Below are 24860 nucleotides of genomic sequence, written 5' to 3'. Positions count from 1 at the left end.
TTTTTTATGAATGACACACAATACAAGGCTTCACCACTTTCATAAACTAGCGACAGCCCTGTCTCGCTTGGTAACATTTTAGTGTTTTTATGTCAAATGAATGGCAATGTGGTCAGTTTCAGATCTATATGGAAGAATAATTGACATCCTGTACAAACTCATAATTCCTACCAGTGAGAGACCATTTTTTCAGGATCTTTGCAGATGGTACATACTCCCTCCCTGATTAATGAAACCTATCATCATCATCATCATCATTTATTTATATAGCGCAACTAATTCTGCAGCGCTGTACAGAGAACTCATTCACATCAATCCCTGCCCTATTGGAGCTTACAGTCTAAATTCCCTAATATAGACACAGACACAGACAGCCAGACGGCGAGGGAGAGGCTAGGGTCAATTTTTGATAGCAGCCAATTAACCTACCAGTATGTTTTTGGAGTGTGGGAGGAAGCCGGAGCACCCAGAGGAAACCCACGCAAACACAGGGAGAACATACAAACTCCACACAGATAAGGCCATGGTCGGGAATTGAATTCATGACCCCAGTGCTGTGAGGCAGAAGTGCTAACCACTACGCCACTGTGCTGCCCACAGTATTCATTTTATACAGATGACTTTTATGGAATTTACGACCTCACCTGCATGCACCTATGAAGGAAAAAGTATATTGATTTTGGAGGTGTTTGTTATGTATAAAAGCAAAACTGCTATTTAACCTGTTCTTGTAGTTATGTATGTCTTATTGCATTTGTTTTTCCCATTTTCTAGTTGTAGAGACAAAAACCTTGCAAGGTGAAAGTGGGGAACACAGCTTTACGAATGCTGGGACATACATTGTGGAAAACACAACAGTAGAATTTCAAAAGGGATCTGAAAGGGAAATTTTAAAGATGCCTGGCCCATTGCGTGCAGATTTCATCATTAAGGTATTATTTTTTACATAGCTGATAGATTGTAATGTTTTTTTTCCTGAGAGATTTCCTCCTTGACCATGACAGTATTACTAGATGTTCCTGACAATCAGCACAGTGTCCATAAAAACTGTATTGATCTGTCAATGATGCAATTACTATTCTCCCATGTTGTGAAACTACAAGTCCCAGCATGCTCTGCCAGCCGATATCTGGCAGGGTATACTGGGATTTGTAGTTTCACGTTACCTGGAGTGCCACTGGTTGGCCAGGCCTGATGTAGTATAGCTGACAGCGTTTCACTATATGTTGTACTAGGCCTGCTTGTGGATTAGACAAATATGTCTTGAATTCCCTCTGTAATTTACCTAAAAATATACATTAAGATGTTGTACTAGTATGAGATTATACTATGATTACTGAGCAGCAGGTGTGATTTTTTGTTTTGTGGTTTTTCTAACTTTATTTGTAATTTTGTCTCCTGAAACACTATACAGTATATTTGTCACCTAAAAACAGTGGGGGCAGACATTTGTGAACAAATTTATATTAAAATTCAGCATATTAATTTACTAGTAAATAGTGACATTGTCAACACATGAGGTACATAATACCTCATTTTTCAGTGTTGTCATACAGTACTTCCTAGTGAATTGATAAACTGAATCGAGGACACAAAATGGTTGCCTCCACTGTGGGTAAGTGACAGGTTCACTTTAAAGAGGTGTAATGGGAGCTAGGAAGCTAATGAGGGGTGGTTTTCTGAAATCACTGTGAAAAATATCAGCAAATCAGTACTTTGACTAAAAACGCGGCTTTAGAATCGACAAAATACAATTTGTGGTAATTGTCCACTTCCTTTCTTTACCTTTTCTTGCATTTTGCTACAAATATGCCGAGTTCTTTTGCCATGTTTCCATAATCTTTTTTTATAACTTCTAATTAGGAGCTAAATTAAGTTTTCAGAGCTTAAAGCCTTCCAAAAACTGTCTCCAGAGGTAGCATGAAACGGACATATCTGGCAAACCTCTTTGGACCTGTGTGCATGATCCTTAGTAAATTAAATCATTTTATATGTACATTTTTTAATTATAACCTACCAGTGATTTAAAAATAGGCTCATTTTTCCCATTAGCTAAGGTTATTATCCCTTTGTGAATATCACTTCCAAACTACTTTATTATTATTTTTTTGCATTTCATTGCCTAACACAGAAATATGGTCATAGCACAGGCTCTGTCTGATGTTTAATAAAGCGGCTATTTACCAGAATATCTGGACTATGGACTCTATACATCCAGATTGATGCCTGTTCTTAGCTTATGTTACCCAAATAACATTATTAAGGTACCGTGTGGTTGCTAGAGTCCGCCTTCAGACATTATTAGTAGAATCAGAGAGGTAATCCACAGACTAAGGCAGTGATGGATAACCTGTGGTACTCCAGGTGTTGTGAAACTACAAGCCCCAGCATGCTTTGCCAGTAGATAACTAGTTGATAGCTGGCAAAGCATGCTGGGACTTGTAGTTTCACAAACACCTGGAGTGTCACAGGTTAGCCATCACTGGACTAAGGTGTCATTTAATGCACACAAGTTTTTTAAAGGGAAGTTTTTCAGAAAAATGTGAGAATTTACAAGGAAAAGGAAAGACAATTAATGACGATAAAGGAAAAGTATTAATTGCAATACCTTAATTATTAACATAAATGCCCTGCTGATATATTGTCATGTCGAAATAATCGAACATTAATATTTTGTCACAAAACTCTCTCCAGACCAAGTACGTTTCCTCCAAAGATAGCCTGGTGCAGTTTTTTTTCTACCAACCCATTAGTCACCAGTGGAGACAGACCGACTTCTTTCCGTGCACTGTAACCTGTGGAGGAGGTGAGTAATTGAGGAACATTTCATTTCATTTGCAGCTCAGAAACTATGCAATATTTTTTAAAAAATAACTATGTTTCCATCCTTATACATTCAAATCCCTCCCAAAAAAAAAAAGTTTTAAAATCATGGAAACTTATTATGATCCAAGAATGGTGTGAAAAATAATTTAATTTAGTCGGTGTACAGCAATTCCTTTCACATCTCAATCTTTACCTTGCATTATTCAGGGAAGGGGGGGAAAGTGGGGTAAATTCATCAAGAGTAATTCATGAATAGAGATTGTGTTGTAACTCCTGTTGACGTCAATAGGATTTACAGAGCCGATTTCGTGGCAAGCACAGAAGCTGCTTGTAGTAATTAGGTGATGTGTTTTAGACATGACAGAGCACCAGCTAATATTGACTGTAGCAATAAAGCCTGCGCTTCTTATGGGCATGCCTTAGACTTTCTCTTGGGAGAAAAAAAAAGCTCCATCGCTAATCCTATTTTATTTAAAATAATATATGTAATTAGAAGAAGCTTTACTTTTGGTTTGATGCAATTGGATCTCATTTATGAAGTGGGAAAATGTGTGCTGGTAGAGTAAATGGTGTTTTGTGATGTTATTTGTGCATGAATGGCCACATTCATATGGAGAAGAGCGTGGATTAGTGGTTCCGGATGGCGAAGAAGACTGCCATGGTGTATTATTGTATATCTTCTGATGCCGGTAGCTGGGTGCTTTATGATGTTCCTAGATAAATGTGGGCTAGGTGCAGGAGTGAATGCTGCATTCTGTCCATAAGCAAAAAGGAGATCTTGTTTTAAAGGATGAGATATGTAAGTGAGAAACAAGGGGGGAGAGAGGACCTTTACAAGGATGTTCAGAGCAGCTCCTTCTACTCTCAACAAAAGGACTTTATTTGTGCACATTCCTTGGAGGGGTACCTCTGCCTATATATTTAATGCACCTTACGGGGGTGCTCTATACAGTGCACCACCTTCTACCGATTTAATTAAAAAAGAAAAAAGATCATGTACAATAGTGACAAGACATAAAGTAAAATGCCCCGAACTCTTGCGATGTATTTGAGGTATATTTTAGGATAAATAAGGAAAGGTGGTCCTAAACTGATAGTGTCACATTTTTCCTCTTTCTACCATGAATATTTCCTAGTGGACCCGTGGACCCACAATCCTGCAAAAGTAGACTTCAGGGTATATTTACTAAACTGCGGGTTAGAAAAAGTGGAGATGTTTCCTACAGCAACCAATCAGATTCTAGCTGTAATTTTGTAGAATGTACTAAATAAATGATAGCTAGAATCTGATTGGTTGCTATATACAATATCATCACATTTTCAAACTCGCAGTTTAGTAAATATACCGCTTAGAGTGATATCCCAGGAATTTCCGTGGAATGCGCCTATGTAAGTGTGAGCCAGACATCTAAGCCCATTTCTGGTAGGGAAATGTATTAGGGGGCACCTTGTTTCCAGTTTGTAAATGAACTCCATTGATTCCAGTGCAGATAAGACCAGTGATAACTAGAAGACAGGCTGTAGCAGCTGAGGATTGTGGAACATACAACAAAAAAGCAACATTCAAAATTTGATGCAGAGTGTACTTAAGTTTTGTGAAGATCTTCTTGTTTTTTATTAGGGATGGTTATTGCTGATATCTTAAAATATTTATTTACAAGCTCTTCAAAATAAGTCTTCAGGAAGTAGACCCTTTATTTTACAGCAAAGCTCAAGATAAGTGACTTAGAGAGTTGTACAAACAGTTGATTTACCTTGATTTCTGGTGTAATACCATAACATGTCACCAGGTTTAAAAGATGAAAAATAAGCCTATGTAGTAATTTAAAACTCTATATTATATCTCAAGTAAGGGTTAGGTTTAAAAGTCAGCTAATGTAAGGTGTGTACCTAATGTCATGTTGACTTTTCCTCCTTTGTATTGCGGTTGCAGGATATCAGCTGAATTCTGCTGAATGCGTCGATATGCGATTTAATCGAACTGTCCCGGATCACTATTGTCATTATTATCCAGAAAACAAGAAACCTAAGCCTAAGCTGAAGGAGTGCAACATGGATCCATGTCCATCCAGGTTGGTACATAAACCTATAGATTTATGTACTGCTATCTATAGTGTGCATTTGATGTAAGCTGTACTATCTGGAGGTGTGCAGGCTGTCATTCTGTTCATCTCAATGGAATTCTAGAACATGGAGAGGAAGTAGAGCCTGACACAAAAACAGTCAAGGAAACACTCCAGGTTATTGCCACTTCCTGCACCATTTCCTTAATTCCATGCTAACCAAACCTCAGCCTTTACTTGTGACACATGTGTGCTTTGCCTAAGAAAATGCAAAGCATAAATAGATCTTACATGAAATTTAATGTAAGACCACCCCCCTGTCTGGACATCATTGTCTGCTTGGAAACACGCATGGCTGCTTAGTCAAACCAAATTATAATCCCATTCATTAGGATTTTAGCTGAATTATGCTGATTTATTTGGGTAATCAGATATCCAGACTGACTGCCGTTCCCTCTCGAGGAGGAGAACATTAAATCCTGTTTTAATACAGCTCTAACGGCACTAAATTACAAGCACCATCAATCTTTTGCATCCCAGGCTTGGGAGCTTGATGTCGGCATGTCAGATCCTCCACCCATCTTGTGACTTAACTGAATCCATGATTTCCTGTCAGCTAACAGAAGGAAGTGTGTATCACATGGGAGCGGCAGAGAAAACATTACAAGGAACAGTAGATGGTGGATGATGAAAATGTGTTTTGTTTATGTTTTTATGACTTCAACTTATATTTTAAACTTCCACGTAAATTCTTCCTTACATTAATGTTCATTCTAGCTCGGGGCTCTTGATCAACTACAAGGTACAGGAAGAGGATGGTAATAGGGATCTGTAGATGTAAAAGAGCTTTTAATACATACAAATTCATAGAAAGTTGCTCTTTACACTATTCTGTCTTCTGAGTCTATGAAATATAGAAAGTACTATTTTAGAGCTCCATGTTTCAAGCCTATGATAAAACGCCTGTGTGTCCTGGTTTTCCAAAAATAGCCGGGTTTTTCTCTCGTTGGAAATCTGTCATATTGAAGCTGGGCAAATACTACAGGTTTTTTATCCAATTATCGTGCTGATCACACAATAAACGACCATTTAGTAGGATATTGTATTAGTGTGTACTATCCCACGATCATGTTTTATTGTACCAAAGCACATCATATCATTTTATTTGATTTTATAAACTGACTAAATATCACGATCAACGATGGAACGATGTCAGGCACATGTGGATGTACTCAGTACAGGCAGATATCTGTAGAGTCTGCAGAGTCACAGGGCTAGATTTACTTAGCTGCGGGTTTGAAAAAGTGGGGATGTTTCCTATAGCAACCAATCAGATTCTAGCTTTCATTTATTTAGTACCTTCTACAAAATGACAGCTAGAATCTGATTGGTTGATATAGGCAACATCCCCACTTTTTCAAACCCGCAGCTTAGTAAATCTAGCCCACAGTCTTTTCTTCAGATGGTTATGATACATGAAGAGCACAGATCTGTAGATGAATCGTGTAGGAGTACACATGATTCAGCATGCTCATCGGGACTTTCAGTTGTTGGTAAAATCGTTACAGAAATCGCATCTGCAGTAATTTTCTGTAGCGTGTACCTGGCTTGAGATTTAATTGCATTACAATTCACTTAATCAGAGATTTGGAATAGACTTTCATAGCTGTTCTACATAATGGGCCTGATTCATTAGGGAAAGTAAAGCAAAAAAAAATAGTAACTTTGAATCTTGGCAAAACCATGTTGCAATGCAAGGGGTGCAAATGAGTTTATTTTTTTGCACATAAGGAAAATACTGGCTGTTTTTTCATGTAGGACGCAAATACTTGATAGCTTTATTTTTACACTGACATTAAAAGTTGATCTAGGGCATGCTCTACCCCAATTATAAATCTGTCCTCACATTTTAAATTTACCTCCCCCTCCAATGTAACATGGTTTTGCCGAGGTTCAAAGTTACTCATTTTTTTGCTTTCCTTTCTTTAATGACTCAGGCCCAATGTGTTCCGCCTCCAGCCTCCAAAGGAAGCTCAAGTTGGCTTCTATGGACGTCTTGGATGTTGGATCATATGTGTGTCCCTGTGTTCTGGGAGATATAAGTTAGGGTTATTATTTTAATTACGTTGTTAAGGGTGAAAGAAAGACACAATTTCAACGTAATATTTTAAATCCCTAATCAGTTAATGCAGGAGATGGCAAATACCCAATATAAATTCTTTCCTGACTATACTGGCAATAAGACTAACCATGGATCAACACACCATCATACAGTATGGTTTATTACTGCCATTAGCCTTGTATTTGCTGTTTTGCTATGAAGCTGTCTACGGTAATCTTTTCTTAACTCTATTAGCAGTGTCTGTCTGCAGCTACAAGTTCTTGTGCAGTAAATACAATAGTTTCCCTGCTCTTACAGTAAAAAACCCTCTTTACAACCGTTGTTCAAACTTCTTCATAGTCCTAATACTGAACAGGTTTACAGAGAGTTTTCTGTACTGGCCGTGAAGTTATTCATAGATTGTATTTGTACAGAAAGCTGCATCACACTAGTTTCACCCCTTCATGCATATTACTTTTACAGATGTCACATTTAATGGTGCCTTATCACATACTGATAATTCTACAAATCATCATGTAGATAGGGCTATATCCTGTAGATCCCTTATCTCCTGACTGTGGCTTTCACAATCACTAGAACACATATTTGTTATCCCTATAGTCAGGGAGAATTAGACAAATGTATTTCACAGTAATTTCCGGGATTATTCTGAATATGTAAAAAAAACAATGGAAACATTATTGATGCAGGTTTAATCTTTCCACGTTTTTGTCTGTTTGGATGAGAAATGAAAAGGCTATCTATTTCCAGCTATCTTATTCCCTGAGGCCCCAGTGTGCACTGATCTGGCATCGCTGGGTCCCTACCAGGGCCGAACTGGGACTAAATTAGCCCTGGCATTTAAAGCACACAGGCCCACTTATGTTCCAGATAATAATAATAATAACAGTACTTTTTGCAAAGCTCATTGTTATACGGTGTCCCGTGAGATACAAATGTATGATGTGCAGCTTAACGCTCTATTTGCAGTAGAGAGTGCACAAATATCAGGCAATGGTATGTACAAGACCACCAAGAGAATTTTGGGATCCGGGTACAGTGAACTTTTGGTGCCCCCCTCCATAGATGAGTAGGAAATAAACTCATCCCTCACACCTGAGTATGTGCCCCCAATTGATATTAAGCCACTATAGAGCCTCAAAATCACAATATACCACAGAGTAGTTCCCCAAACCATACTTTGCCATGCATTAGTGCCCCCAAATCATATTATGCCATGCAGTAGTGCCTCCAAATTATATTATGCCATGTAGTAGTGTCCCCAAATCATATTATGCCATGTAGTAGTGTCCCCAAATCATATTATGCCATGTAGTAGTGTCCCCAAATCATATTATGCCATGTAGTAGTGTCCCCAAATCATATTATGCCATGTAGTAGTGCCCCATGTTCAAGAAAGGGAAAAAAGGTTATCAAAAGTACACTGTACATGATAAACTGTATTAACTTACCTGATTCCCTGATGGGTGCTCCAGGCGAGGAGGGAGCCGTAGCTGTCATCTCACACAGGCAGGCAGCAGTCTTGAGAGACGACCTCAACAAACAGAACTCGGCTGCGCTACTCTTCCTGGGAACATTATAAAGAATTACAACAAATATCTAAATTATAACAAAATAATATTGTGCCATCACACACACACATTTACATTGCCACAAACCCCCTGTGCCATCCATAACACACACATACACACACACACACACACACACACACACTACATTGCCACAAACCCCCTGTGCCATCCATCACACACACACACACACACACACACACACACAATACATTTCCACAAGCCCCTTGTGCCATCACCCACATTACATTGCCACAAGCCCCCTGTGCCATAACACACACACACACACATTACAATGCCACAAGCCCCCTGTGCCAACACATACATTACTGTGCCCCTTCATCATACCTTGCTGTGCCTCCTTATGATCACACTGTGCCCTTCCTAATAAACACACTGTCCCCATTTATGTTCACACTGCACCCTTCATGCTGCTTTTCCCCCTTCACCTGGCCCCCCTTCATCACACTGTGCCATGCTGCCCCCCCCTTCATTCATCACACTGTGCCATGCAGCTCCCCCCTTTCATTCATCACACTGCCATGCTGCTCCCCCCTCTTCATTCATCACACTGTACCATGCTGCTCCCCATTTCATTCATCACACTGTGCCATGCTGCCCCCCCCCCCCATTCATTCATCACTCTGTCTCATGCTGCTTCCCCTCCTTGCCTTTCTATTAACTTATTTAAACCCTTTTCTTCTCTCCTCTTCTGTCTTCTTGCTTGCTTGGAATTATTGAACAGCAAAAACACAAAGAGGGGTACACAGGTAAGTATAACCAGGAACAGGAGTCAAAGGATTGCTTCCTGTCGGGTTGAGTGACCTGATGATCTGGCTCAGACTGCAGGGTGAGGCTGTCTTTTAAGGAGTAGCAGCAGGTGTAAATCATCCTGAGAAAACAAGCTTAGTTCAGCAGGAAGGGAAACAGTTCAAGCGCCACAGTGGCCCCTTTGGTGGCATGGTGGTACTGCAGGCTATATATATCCAGAAAGTCCAACATAGCTCCTGGCAAACAGGAGCTGCAGGGGGCAGTTCGTGACACCCTGCTCCCCCCACCAACGAAGAACCTGACATCCAGCAATGCGACTGCAGCACATTTAGTGTCACGGGCACTAGGAGTCTTTGCCCAGGATATCACCAGATGATGGACTTACCAGAGTAATATAGCTGGTACTATGGTTCTCTGGTAGCAGGGTGACAACGGAACAGGAGAATCAGCAGATGGTGAGAGAATGCTCAAGGAAAGTCTATGACTAGCAGCAACTGGTAATGAGTAGATGTATATACACGAGGAACCAGATGGACAAGTAAACGTGAGGAAAGTCAGTGGTCTGCGTATAGCAAGTTGTACCACTGCTATAGTGAGGAGGAATGTCCAGGAGTAGCGAGGAGGTAGTGAGAGTCAGCGGTCTGCGTATAGCAAGTTGTACCGCTGTCTATAGTGAAGGAATGGAATCCAGGTGAAAGTAGGTAACGGGGAAGTCAGTGGTCTGCGTATAGCAAGTTGTACCACTGCTTATGTGAGAGGATACTTGAAAGCTGGTGTCACAGGGAACAGGAGTCAGTGGTCTGCGTCAGCAAGTTGTACCACTGCTATATATATGTGAGGAGGGGCACGAGGAGATGAATGTAAAGCAGAGTATACACGGGGCACACAGAACTTGATCCCACGATGATATCCACAATACAACAATAACGGACAAGCGCTGCTTGAAGTATACAAAGTCACAATAGCTATCCAGGCAATAGGACACAAAGTCAATGGTAACAATAGCTTCAGAGGATAGGAGGCTCCGGAGAAGAACACAACTCAGTCCAGATGGATATGCAATACAAAAGCAAAGTCAATGGAAAGTATGCATACCGCGGTTCAGGAGAGCAGGCTGTCAGAGAGACGTGCAGGGATACCTGAACGGCTGAAGGCCGGCAGGAGGTGAGACCACTGGAGGGAGGAAGCGGTAATCAGGTTGGTGCAGCGCACAACAGGTAATCCAGAATCAACGAAGCAATACTCAGGAAGCAGTAGTAAGTGAAACTGGAAACATGATGAACACGGGAGAGTTGAGGCTGTCTGGTATCCAGTAGTAGTGGTGGAGGCAGCGGAGAGCTGACACGATAAACACTGGAGAGTTGAGACGATCTGGAACTCTGTAGTAGTAACGGAGGCAGCGGAGAGATGACACGATAAACACTGGAGAGTTGAGGCAATCTGGAACTCTGTAGTAGTAACGGAGGCAGCGGTGAGCTGACATGATAAACACTGGAGAGTTGAGACAAACTGGAGTCCGGTCGTAGTAGCAGATAGGAATCAGCTGAGTGCAGGCACGATGAACACAGGAGAGTTGAAGTGGTCTGGAAACCACAATAGCAGTAAACAGGAATCAGCAGGAGCTGAATACACGAGGAAACACAGGAACACCTTCAGAGGCTCATAGGGAATGAGACTCCAAGATCAGGCAACCAGGTAATGATCACAGGTGGTTTAAATAGGGAGGGTTGCCTGATCATCCAATCAATTAGAAGCAACAGGTACTGAAGGTTTGATAAGGGCTGCACATGCGCAGACCCTCAGGAAGGCGGACGGCCACGGTTCCTGAACACACGGGAAATGGCACTCACAGTCTGGTGAGTGACAGTACCCCCCCTTTTAAAGGTGGGCACAGAACACCTGGAACCGGATTTGTCCGGAAACTTGGAATAAAACTTCTTAAGAAGAGCTGGAGCGTTGAGATCTTCTACTTTGATCCATGACCGCTCTTCAGGACCAAAGCCCTTCCAATGAACGAGGAAACGAAGAACTCCTCGTGAAATTTTTGCATCCAATATGTGAGTAATCTCAAAGTCCTCCTCTTGATGAATTTGAACTGGCCGAGGTGCTGAAGGAGGGACCGCGAAACGGTTGATGATATGAGGTTTGAGCAAAGACACATGGAAGGCATTAGAAATACGAAGGTTCTTAGGTAGTAGAAGTTTGAAACAAACTGAATTTATCACTTGAATGATCCTATACGGACCAATAAAACGAGGAGCGAACTTCATAGATGGAACCTTCAAACGAATATTTTTGGTTGATAACCAAACACGATCTCCGATTTCCAGTGGTGGAATAGCCCGTCTCTTTTTATCTGCAAAAGACTTATATCTGGCAGATGTTTTCTTTAAACAGGTTTCGACCTGAGACCAAATATTTTTGAAGGTCTGACAAACAGTCTCTACAGCAGGAACTTGGGTGGGAGGGAGGGCAGGAAATTCCGGAAAAGACGGATGGTGACCTTAAACCACAAAGAATGGAGTTTTAGAAGATGACTCATGATACATGTTGTTATGAGCGAATTCAGCCCATGGAAGCAAATCTACCCAGTTGTCTTGGTTGGCTGAAGAGAACATCCTTATAAAAGTCTCGATCTTGATTGACCCTTTAGGTTTGTCCGTTTGATTGAGGATGGTAGGAGGATGAGAGTGATAATCGGATACCCAAGGTCTTACAGAGGTCCCGCCAGAATCTGGAAACAAATTGTACTCCTCTATCTGAAACAATCTCGGAAGGACATCCATGAATACGGAAGATTTCTTTGATGAAATAATCAGCCACAGTAGATGAAGAAGGTAAACCGGTCAAAGGAACGAAATGTGCCATCTTCGAAAATCTGTCCACCACTACCCAAATAGTATTGCAGTTTTTACTAGGAGGAAGATCAGTAACAAAGTCTATACTAATATGGGTCCACGGCTTGGAAGGAATGGGTAGTGGTTGAAGCAAACCCGCTGGAGTTCTGCGGGGAGTCTTAAACTGGGAACACAATTGACACGCAGCCACAAAATCTTTGACATCTTTCCTCATAGAAGGCCACCAGTAACTTCGAGAAAGAATTTCAAAGGTCTTGCGCTCACCAGAGTGTCCAGAAAAATGAGAAGAGTGAAACCACGAAAGGATTTTCTTCCTAAGAGCAGGAGGCACGAGGGTTCTCCCAAATGGTAGCACCTTAGTAGAAGAAGCAGCCAGAGAAACACATTTGGGGTCTAATATAGAGTGGTTGGGACCATCTTCAACGTCTGAGGACGTCACAAAAGCTTGAGATAGGGCGTCTGCTTTTTTATTTTTTGCAGCTGGTTTGAAGGTTATGATTAGTTCAAAACGAGAAACGAAAAGAGACCATCTTGCTTGAGGAGGATTCAAACATTAAGCAGACTGTAAATATGACAAATTTTTATGATCAGTAAAAATTGTCACAGGATGACGAGCTCCCTCCAACAAATATCTCCATTCCTCTAATGCTACTTTTATAGCCAGCAACTCCTTGTCCCCAATGGTATAATTCTTCTCCGCAGGCAGAAGACCCCGAGAGTAAAAGGCACAAGGATGGAATTTTTGTTGCTCCGATCTTTGGGAGAGAATGGCTCCTAAACCAACATTAGAGGCATCTACCTCTAGGAAGAAGGGAAGCGTCACATCAGGCTGTCGAAGAACAGGAGCAGAGGAGAAGGACTCTTTGAGAAACTGGAAGGCTTGAAGAGCCTCAGAGGACCATTGTTTAGTATTGGCCCCTTTAGGAGTTAGGGCTACAATAGGAGATGCAATCGAGGAAAAATCTTGAATGAAGCGTCTATAGTAATTGGCAAAACCTAAAAAACGCTGAATTGCACGAAGAATAGTTGGCTGAGGCCAATGTAACACAGCATTCACCTTTTCTGGATCCATCTGAAGACCAACTCCGGAGACAATATATCCCAGAAATGGAATCTGGGGCAACTCGAATGAACATTTTTCTAACTTGCAGAATAATGAATTTTTCCGGAGTCTGGAAAGGACCTCTGCCACATGTTGATGATGAGAAGGCAGGTCCTGCGAAAAGATCAATATGTCGTCCAGATAGACGACGACACAAACATATAACAAGTCCCGGAAGATCTCATTAATGAAACCCTGGAAAACAGTGGGGGCGTTACATAACCCGAAGGGCATTACTAAATATTCATAATGCCCGTCTCTGGTGTTGAAAGCTGTCTTCCATTCGTCACCGGACCTGATTCGAATTAAATTGTAGGCACCACGAAGATCCAACTTGGTAAAGATCCGGGCTCCCTTGATACGATCAAATAACTCAGTAATTAATGGAATGGGATACCGATTTTTGATAGTTATGGTGTTAAGTCCACGGAAATCTATGCAGGGGCGTAATGACCCATCCTTCTTTTTTACGAAGAAAAACCCTGCTCCAGCGGGAGAGGTAGAAGGTCGAATAAATCCTCGCTGGAGATTCTCTTGGATGTACTCAGATGTAGCTTGAATTTCAGGTAACGAAAGTGGATACACACGTCCCCTGGGAGGAGTCTTGCCAGGTTGAAGATCAATCGGACAGTCCCACGAACGATGAGGAGGAAGACGTTCAGACTGAGTTTTATCAAATACATCGGCAAAAGAAGCATACTGAGGAGGAAATCCCGGTGAACAAGGTGAAATGGAGGATTGCTGTATTTTGAGAGGAACGACTTGAGAGAGGCAACGATGATGACATTCAGGCCCTCAAGACGTAACTTGAGGAGTGTGCCAGTCAATCTGGGGAGAGTGACGTTGAAGCCATGGAAGGCCTAATACAATCGGACTGGTAGTAACAGGAAGAATTAAAAATGAAATTTCTTCCTGGTGTAATACACCAATTTGAAGGGTTACTGGAGATGTACTCTGGGTGATGAGACCATTAATAATGCGTGATCCATCGATAGCTGTCACAGTAATAGGTATTTTCAAAGTAATCACTAGTAGGGACCATTGATTCATGAGGGATTTCGAAATAAAATTTCCTGCAGCTCCAGAGTCAATAAGTGCTTGGGACTTAAACGATTTGGTAGCAAAGGAAACTGTAACATCAAAAGCACAAACTTTTAATTTCGTAGAACATGGAGAGGACTCCAGGGACCCTAACTTCACCTCTCCATAACTGGTTAAGGCCTGGCATTTCCCGATTTTTTAGGGCATGAATTGAGCATATGAGTAGAATCAGCACAATAGATACAAAGTCTATTTTTTACTCTTCGGTCCCTCTCCTCTGAAGTTAATTTGGAGCGACCTATCTCCATGGGTATCACCGGAGATGAAACTGGGCGAACTTGAGGGCTTGAGCGAAGAGGTGCTTTAAATGAAGTTGTTTTTTCAGACTCTCTTTCACAAAATCTCATGTCTACACGGTGGCAAAGAGAAATCAAATCTTCTAGAGAAGTAGGTAATTCTTGAGTAGTCAGTGCATCTTTAATTTTATCAGAAAGCCCCTGCCAGAAGGCGGCAATTAACGCTTCAGTGTTCCACTGAAGTTCAGGGGCTAATATCCGAAATTGAATGACGTACTGGCCTACAGTACGAGAACCCTGACGTAGACGGAGGATGCTGGATGCAGCGGAAATAACACGACCAGGTTCATCAAATACACTTCGAAACGTGGAAATAAATTTGGCACTATCCTGTAATAATGGATCATTTCTTTCCCACAGAGGGGAAGCCCATGCGAGAGCTTGTCCGGAAAACAAGGAAATGAGATAGACCACTCTGGAACGATGGGTAGAGCAATTGTGAGGTTGAAGCTCAAAATGAACTGAGCATTGATTTAGAAAACCCCTGCATGTTTTGGGGTCTCCATCATATTTTGAGGGAGTAGGCAGGTGTAGCGTGGAAGCAGTAGACACCTGGGATGGCACTGGGGAAACGGAAGAAGGCACAGGAGCATCAACAGTAGCTGTGATATTTTGCACAGATGTTCTTTGGGAGGCTAACGCCTGGCAACATTGCAGCAAATGTTGTTGGCGAACATCCTGTTGTTCAATACGATAACCAGATACTGCAGCATCTCTTTAGCTGTAGGTTCCGCACCTGGGTCTGTCATGGCCTGATCTTACTGTCACGGGCACTAGGAGTCTTTGCCCAGGATATCACCAGATGATGGATTTACCAGAGTAATATAGCTGGTACTATGGTTCTCTGGTAGCAGGGTGACAACGGAACAGGAGAATCAGCAGATGGTGAGAGAATGCTCAAGGAAAGTCTATGACTAGCAGCAACTGGTAATGAGTAGATGTATATACACAAGGAACCAGATGGACAAGTAAACGTGAGGAAAGTCAGTGGTCTGCGTATAGCAAGTTGTACCACTGCTATAGTGAGGAGGAATGTCCAGGAGTAGCGAGGAGGTAGTGAGAGTCAGCGGTCTGCGTATAGCAAGTTGTACCGCTGTCTATAGTGAAGGAATGGATTCCAGGTGAAAGTAGGTAACGGGGAAGTCAGTGGTCTGCGTATAGCAAGTTGTACCACTGCTTATGTGAGAGGATACTTGAAAGCTGGTGTCACAGGGAACAGGAGTCAGTGGTCTGCGTCAGCAAGTTGTACCACTGCTATATATATGTGAGGAGGGGCACGAGGAGATGAATGTAAAGCAGAGTATACACGGGGCACACAGAACTTGATCCCACGATGATATCCACAATACAACAATAACGGACAAGCGCTGCTTGAAGTATACAAAGTCACAATAGCTATCCAGGCAATAGGAAACAAAGTCAATGGTAACAATAGCTTCAGAGGATAGGAGGCTCCGGAGAAGAACACAACTCAGTCCAGATGGATATGCAATACAAAAGCAAAGTCAATGGAAAGTATGCATACCGCGGTTCAGGAGAGCAGGCTGTCAGAGAGACGTGCAGGGATACCTGAACGGCTGAAGGCCGGCAGGAGGTGAGACCACTGGAGGGAGGAAGCGGTAATCAGGTTGGTGCAGCGCACGACAGGTAATCCAGAATCAACGAAGCAATACTCAGGAAGCAGTAGTAAGTGAAACTGGAAACATGATCAACACGGGAGAGTTGAGGCTGTCTGGTATCCAGTAGTAGTGGTGGAGGCAGCGGAGAGCTGACACGATAAACACTGGAGAGTTGAGATGATCTGGAACTCTGTAGTAGTAACGGAGGCAGCGGAGAGATGACACGATAAACACTGGAGAGTTGAGGCGATCTGGAACTCTGTAGTAGTAACGGAGGCAGTGGTGAGCTGACACGATAAACACTGGAGAGTTGAGACAAACTGGAGTCCGGTCGTAGTAGCAGATAGGATGCAGCTGAGTGCAGGCACGATGAACACAGGAGAGTTGAAACGAACTGGAGTCCGGTAGTAGTAGCAGATAGGAATCAGCTGAGTGCAGGCACGATGAACACAGGAGAGTTGAAGTGGTCTGGAAACCACAATAGCAGTAAACAGGAATCAGCAGGAGCTGAATACACGAGGAAACACAGGAACACCTTCAGAGGCTCATGGGGAATGAGACTCCAAGATCAGGCAACCAGGTAATGATCACAGGTGGTTTAAATAGGGAGGGTTGCCTGATCATCCAATCAATTAAAAGCAACAGGTACTGAAGGCTTGATAAGGGCTGCACATGCGCAGACCCTCAGGAAGGCGGACGGCCACGGTTCCTGAACACACGGGAAATGGCACTCACAGTCCGTTGAGTGACATTTAGTCAGGTGGCTGGTTCCTGGGAAGAGCCAGCCATCTACCACCCTGCACATCTGGCATTTTCCAGAGAGACAGGCCGGCCCTGGTCCCTACACAATTTTGCTATGTGGCCACGTGATGCACTGTTCTGCCCGTTACCAAAAGAAATCCCAAAAGAATATAAAATGTGCTTGGGTAGAATAAGTAATTAAAAAGTAGTTTTTGGCAGGACTGATACAGAGCAAAGCTTAAGGAATAGGTCTGGCCAAATAAACCACCTCTGGTGTTGAAGGGATTAAGGGGCAGATATAACTCTTTGTGATATGCCGCCACGTGCCTCCAGGAGAGTCAGTGAAAACACTCCACGGCAGTTGACATGTCCATCCCAAAACCATCGGGGTGCGACAAAAATAAGCAGTACTGTATTAACTGGAAACACACACACAGCCGTATATTGTGATGATGTCCTGCGGCACTTTGCAGTGAATTGACTCTGCCCCTAAATGTCTACTTACATGTTACTATCTGAAGTTGCCTTTACTCATCAATGCCTTCTTCAGGTATTGTCATTTAGAGTCAACAAGTGCACAATCTCAGCAACATCTCTTCTATTCTTCTACTTTTCAGTTTTAAGCCATTTTGGTGGTATGGAGTTAGATCACATCCAAAGTAGCTAATCCAAAAGTTACATACATTTCTATTACTTCAAATCCTTTGTATTTATCTTAAACCTATTTCTGTCTCACATAACTACATTCCTAATACAGCTGAAACAATATTTATAAAAAATAGAGTGCGTGTGACTTCCATGGCTTTCCATAGGAATCTAGTTGTTAAAACCGAACACTGATAATTTACATTGAGGAAGAAAACTTTAAACCCATAAGGCTTAGCAAACATTTGTACATTTGTCTTACAAGTGCTCTATCTGTGGGTTATGTTTTTGTTTTTTTGAGGATAGATAAAGTTTAGACTCCCTTAGAATAATGTCAGGTCACAAAACAAATATATACATCCTTGGAGAAACAAGGTTAATAGTGAATTATGGGCTGATGTAGAGTGAGGATCGCTCTGTGCGTGCCCAGAATGAGGGCACATGCATACGCTCCCATGTGGGTTTGCCTGATTCTGCCACATACACCAGCCTTTGCCTGGCGAGGCAAGACAGTGGTGTACTAACTTAGGCTGAGGACAGTAAGGGTGTGTTTGCGCAATTGTGAACGGATGCAACTGGGAAAAAGACTCTTATACACCTGAGAAAGCCGTATAATTTTCAGGTGTTCAGTGGCAGGTGCAACTAGTGGATGATGATGATGACAATCTCCAACACTCGCCAGACTCTTGTGATTGGATGTATTTTTTTTTAGTATATGAGACAGGGAGTTGTTTCTGCTGTAGTAGAGGTTTAAGTTGTATTGATGCCTAATAATCAATGTGTTTGTTGCACATAAAATGAATGAATAAAAAGATGCGGATAGCTCAGCACATAGGCGTAAATACACTATTTTTACATTTGGTAAATTTGTTTATAGATTACCCGTTTGTGCCCAAATCTATATCAGGCCCTAAGTCTGTGGAATTCCCTCCTTTGCACAACAAGACTTTCCGTTAGCCTCTAAACCATGGTTGTCCAACCCGCGGGCCGCACGCGGCCCAGCATGCCTGTAAATGTGGCCCAGCAGGAGTTTTGGTTGTGGCAAGGGGGCAGTGCTGAAAAAAAAAATCCTGCAAAAAAAAAATACTTACCTTGCGGTCATGTCAGCTGGCGCTCCGGCTCCCTCCCTGGTCTCCTCCTCCGTGTGGCGCTCGCAGTGAATGTCAGGGGTGACGTCATCACACCCGACATCCATTGCGTAGCGCAGCACAGAGGAGTCACCCACGCAAACTATCGGCAGCAGTGAAAGATTATCCAGTATCTTATTGTTGTTACTCTGAATTTGGACTTTCTGCACCATGCAATTATGAACTAGCTGTGTTCTCTGTATGTATCTAATATAAATATTAAGAGATAATTGTATTTTTAATATTTTAAACCATTTTAAATGTGCAGTGCTGAGTAGGGTGAAAATTTCACCCACTGTTACCCTCATCGGAGGCTGCTCCATGAGCCATTTTTTCCCACCACCCTATCTTTAAATCTCTGTAGATTTCTATTAGTCCTCCTGATGCTACCTATATCGGTGACCATTTCAAACTGGTCAATAAAAAAATTATTAATGGGTGCAGAAAGAGAGGTAAAAAAAGTTTTTGGCATTTAATTCCCCAAACCCCACTAAGGGGCAGATGCAGGTAAGTTAAATTGTAGCTGGAAATGGGACTACTGCTTTAATCATGATTCTGCAACAGGTTTCCGAACTCTTACTAACTTCATTTCCAAGTAAGTTTAATATGTTAACTATGTTTTCTATGTTTTTTTCGATGATCAGCTATCGTTAGTGTTAGTGTATTTTATGTGCGGCCCAAACCAACTCGTTGTCTTCCAATGTGGCCCAGGGAAGCTAAAAAGTTGGACACCCCAGCTCTAAACCTTCAAGCGTTCCTTGAAAATCCACCTCCTCAGGCAGTCTTATCAAATTCCCTAACCATCCTCCTAACCTCCCTAGGCTTATCCTACATGTATACCCTAACTATACCCAAATCACATGCTGACACCCAAACCAGCATTGCTTTGCAAATTGACCACATAGACTCACTAAGCACTTTTTCCATTGCTCTGTGGCTGAACCAATGTGCAGTGTGTGACACATAACCTTGTGTATCACACTCCTATTGTCCTATAGATTATAATCTTGCAAGTGTCCCTGGAAATCATATTTACCTTATTGCCTGTATGAGAAACTATAGCCTTTGCATGGGATGTATCAACTGCTATGGCGCCCAGCATTGAGGGGGTCTCTGGTGATCCTTTTCCATTTGCTACACCGGCCCCCACTTTGCTTTTCTAAGCATGCACACTTCTACAACAGCAGTGGGCAAGAGGCGCCTGCGGGCTGCCAGCGGCCCGCCTAGCCTTCATCTGCAGCCCACCAATCTGATTGGTTGCTATAGGCAACATCTCCACTTTTTCAAACCCGCAGATTAGTAAATATAACCCATAGTGGAATAATGTGCTTGTTAGTGAACTCCAAGATTATTTTATTTCTTTGTCCACTGACCCCTTACATCCCTGCAAAGAGAATGAAGAGAATACGTGCAAGAAATATTTTTCTTAGCATTTTTTGGTCATTAAAGAGCATATTTACTGTGGCCACAACATGCTATGAATGCCCGTTCACTCTTTCAGCTCCAGGATGTTTTGTAAAACACCAATTTGCAGTGTAGTGGTGCCAAAACTGGATTTGCATTTTCTGTCACACTAGCTTAGCACTGAAAATGGTCCAAACACAACTTTAATTTATTAATCTATCATTCACAAACCTTGTTTTACTTTATTTTCTTGCTAACCTGCTTTTGTAGCCTTCAGAATGATAGCAATAGGCGGCTGAGAAGAACTGAACCCAAACAACCTCTTAAAAGTACACACCTGTGAAAAATGTGATTTTTTTTTTTTATTTTTTTTACTCCATAAAATTGGATACCGCTGCCAACAGTAAGCCAGAAAATTCAGAGATCATATTGGCTGCAATTTGCTTCTGTGGCGCCAGTTCTGACTGCAGGGAAGGCTCTAAAATGCTGACAGCTCCAAATACTTGACTCAATTTTAAAATGTGGGCAAAGATCCTGCTCATACAATAACATAGCTCTCTGTAGGCATTATAAGCAACAATGTCACAGGAAGTGACGGGAGCAAGAAAAATGTCTCCCACACAAAGCTTATATTAAAACATGCTAGGTTAACTAATTGGCTATGTTTTTTTGTGTGAAGTGAACCTTGGCATTAACAGATATATATTAGTACAAGTTAACCCGTGCATGATACTCATGCATTCTAGTCAAATCACGCTACTTAAGGTGTTAAAAAGGTTCTTGTCATGCATTTGGGCCTAGCCCAGGCCTCCTCAGGGGAAGAGCGTTACTTCCCGACGCAAGCGCCCTTTTTTAATGTGGTTTTGTCCACATGTCACCACCTCATCATTCTTCTCCATCACCTCATCCTTCATTTTCATCGCCACATCTATGCAGATGTCTATCCAGACACAGGGATCTCACTCAGCGGTCCTGAGTATCACACTCCTCTCACTCTGTCACCCCCGGCAACCACCAACCACTCCCCACTGTCACCCCCGGCAACCACCAACCACTCCCAACGGTCACTTCTCCTTCAAAAAATATATATATATATTTTTTTTAAATCTTTATAAACACTTTTAACAATTAACAAATTAAATTAACAAATTAAAAACATCTTCGTATACCAAATTTCATATGTATAACTCCGCCCAGCAGGTGGCGCTGCAGCTTGGTTTTATTTTTTCCACACACGCACACACAGACAGACTAACATACGCCACTAGACATTTATATTATAGATATATACATACATATAGAATATAAAATATACATATACCTACAAAATACACACACACACACACACACAATAATATATATATATATATATATATATATATATATATATATATATATATATATATATATATATATATATATACAAGTTAACCCGTGCATGATACTCATGCATTCTAGTTAAATCAAGCTACTTAAGGTGTTAAAAAGGTTCTTGTCATGCATTTGGGCCATAGCCCAGGCCTCAACCACCAACCACTCCCCACTGTCACCCCCGGCAACCACCAACCACTCCCAACTGTCACCTCTCCTTCAAGAAATATATATATATTTTTTTAAAATCTTTATAAACACTTTTAACAATTAACAAATTAAATTAACAAATTAAAAACATCTTAGTATACCAAATTTCAGCCCTTTCTGAAATTTTTTTTACACACACACTAAGAATTTAGTAGGTCAGTGTATAACTCCGCCCAGCAGGTGGCGCTTCAGCTTGGTTTTATTTTTTCCACACACACACAGACAGACAGACTAACACACGCCACTAGACATTTATATATTAGATGTGTTCTTATGTAATATTTTGTATTTATGTATCTGTTGTGCCACATTATAATATTTTCTGTTTAAACATTTAATGTAAAAATAAACCACATTTGTAAACAGTAATTCCACATATGGTTTTAATAGCAAGTGAAGTACTTTTTAAGCATGCATCATTTTTCTTAGCTGTTCTCCTACAAATCATTATCTCCTTTTCAAAATCTCTCTGGATGGGCAGACAAGTATGGCTGCCAGCTACACTCACGCACTCAGGGCTAGATTTATTAAGCTGTGGGTTTGAGAAAGTGGGGATGTTGCCTATGGCAACCAATCAGATTCTAGCTGTCATTTTGTAGAAGGTACCAAATAAATGAAAGCTAGAATCTGATTGGTTGCTATAGGCATCATCCCCACTTTTTCAAACCCGCAGCTTAGTAAATCTAGCCCCTAGACTCTCAGCATGCCATGTGAAGGCAGAGGAGGAGTGGGGGGGAGGGGGGGGGGGGGGGGGGGGGTTGTACAGAATTATACATCGTTAATAGCAGTCTTAACAAGCAAACCAGGGAAATTGGTAATTGCCAAGATCCTTCTTCAGGACTGCCACAATGGTTTATTTTTGAAACACACCTAATTTTTTCATGGGATTGCTGGTTAAGTAAAGAAATGTTATTGTTCACAAAGCACTATGTTCCTCTGGATTTTTTCAATTATGAATATGAGTGTGATTTCGCTCTGCTCAGGTAAAATGTAATTTATACATAGACACTAGTGCAGCACCAAGTGGTCAACTTATCCTGAAAAATAGCAGAATTGCATTTGTATATATAGCTGTCAAATAAAACATCAGTCGGGCGTTGGAGTGCATTTATTGTACTCTGTAAAAAGAAATAAAAAAATGCATGTTGTAAAATATAAGTTTGTTGTGAGATCAACTTGTGTTTTCCCCTAATACAGTCGTGAAGGAAGTGATTGTGTGCATATGGTCTTTTCTGGCAGGAAACATAATGATTTGTTTTATGTGGGAGGAATAACTTACAATGTATTTCTCATATGTGTTTACAGTGATGGGTTTAAGGAGATAATGCCCTACGACCATTTCCAGCCTCTCCCACGGTATGTAGCAATAAAAAAATATTAACGGCTCTCCTTGACATATGTGATATCTTGAAACATCATGCTAAACCTTTTATCTTTTTTATTTTAACCACACAACTATATTTCAAAATAAACCAGAACAACAACTTGAGCTATTTCTGTGTGTTCCACAGCTGACCAGTAGTGTGTGTGGTCATCAGCCAACTGCACTTATTGGACCCCTTAAAGCACCGAGGGACTGAATATTTGTACATAGCGGCTATAATCACTTCTGTCTTTTGCTGTTTCTGTGTGGATGACCAATGACTGCACAAACTAGCAGATAGTAGCAATGGGCTGACTTTGGTTTTTCCAACACTTGCAATTTGACATCTAAAGAGTTCTGTTTGCTATACAGTTAGATGTTTAAAGTGCGTGGACAGCTTCTTCAATAGCCTAAACAATTTTGAGTCCTTTAAAAGTATGGGCGCTTTAGACCTTATACCCTTTGGTGTTTGATGTGTGTGTAAAAATGCACATTCTAACACCAGTGAAACCACCTGTAAGCACACAATTGCATTTGACATGCGGTTTTTATCTCACGTTTGTATTCTCATTCAAGGGAACAAAGGAGGTCACTCATAGCGTTGACCTCAATTCATTTAACTTGTGTCAAACCCATTCAGTGGAGCAGTCAGGGTTTTGAAAACCACAACACTACCACAACGCTCCCAAACATTAGTAACATAGCAGGTGGTGGGTATAGGCGAGGGTGTACCTACAGCCATATCATTCCATGCAACTTCTATGGGGACTCACAGCCCATGAAGTCCTGTCCCAGAGGAAAAAAACATCCTATAAAGTACAAATGTTACAACGTCATAATGGATGTATGCCGGCAGTTATACAATTTGAAAAAATAGTGGTTATATGTAAATGAGTCAGTAATCTGCCCTATTAGGTACTATCTACAATGCAGACGTTGTGGTGGGTATGCATAGAGGGCCCACCACATCTCTGGGGCATAGACATTCTAGTTACGCCACTGGGTATGGTATCATTGGAACCAACCGGTTCCATTCTCTGTCACATCATCATGCACTGTCCTGGGGACAAAAAGCCTAGTACAATGCACATGTTTAATGGCTGTGGGTATGAGGCCATAAGGTGGCATTATAAGAAACCTTGTTCCAGGTTTTGGTGTGAAGCCTTATGTGGAGATATCCTGCGATGAGGCCGTAATGTGACATGAACCTTCTGCTAATTTAATTCCATCTGCTCATTCATCTTCCAGTGATCATCTTTATTTCTGTCATCTTCTCATCATCATGTCTCAATCAAATACCGTTCTCAATGCTATGTACACTATCCTTTCTTAATAACTAATCAAATCAGTTCATTTAAATATATCTATCTGTAACCCTAAGCAATTATACCTTTCTTCTCTTGACCTCTGTTCCAGGTGGGAACACAATCCATGGACAGCATGCTCAGTTTCCTGCGGTGGGGGCATTCAGAGACGTAGCATCGTATGTGTAGAGGAAACAATGCACGGAGAGATATTGCAGGTGGAGGAATGGAAGTGCATGTATGCCCCCAAGCCTGCTGTTATGCAGACCTGCAACCTCTTTGACTGCCCCAAGTGGATGGCTATGGAATGGTCACAGGTAACATGTACAAATCATTTCTGAGTAAGATAAGTTCTACACAGTGTGTTTT

The 24860-nt window shown here is 41.6% G+C and overlaps 1 protein-coding gene across 1 annotated transcript in view; it reads left to right on the top strand.

Moving 5' to 3' along the window:
• The window catches only part of ADAMTSL3 (ADAMTS like 3), a 364939-nt gene that overhangs the window by 276406 nt on the left and 63673 nt on the right, over nucleotides 1-24860 (top strand). Inside the window, exons 9-13 of the mRNA XM_075207905.1 lie at nucleotides 775-932; nucleotides 2695-2806; nucleotides 4760-4898; nucleotides 23130-23180; nucleotides 24604-24808. Of these exons, the coding sequence (XP_075064006.1) occupies nucleotides 775-932; nucleotides 2695-2806; nucleotides 4760-4898; nucleotides 23130-23180; nucleotides 24604-24808 (665 nt within the window). The remainder of the gene's footprint in view (nucleotides 1-774; nucleotides 933-2694; nucleotides 2807-4759; nucleotides 4899-23129; nucleotides 23181-24603; nucleotides 24809-24860) is intronic.

The sequence above is a fragment of the Mixophyes fleayi genome, chromosome 4, assembly GCF_038048845.1.
Source record: "Mixophyes fleayi isolate aMixFle1 chromosome 4, aMixFle1.hap1, whole genome shotgun sequence".
NCBI lineage: Eukaryota > Metazoa > Chordata > Amphibia > Anura > Limnodynastidae > Mixophyes > Mixophyes fleayi.
This window is presented reverse-complemented; position numbering and strand designations above follow the sequence as displayed.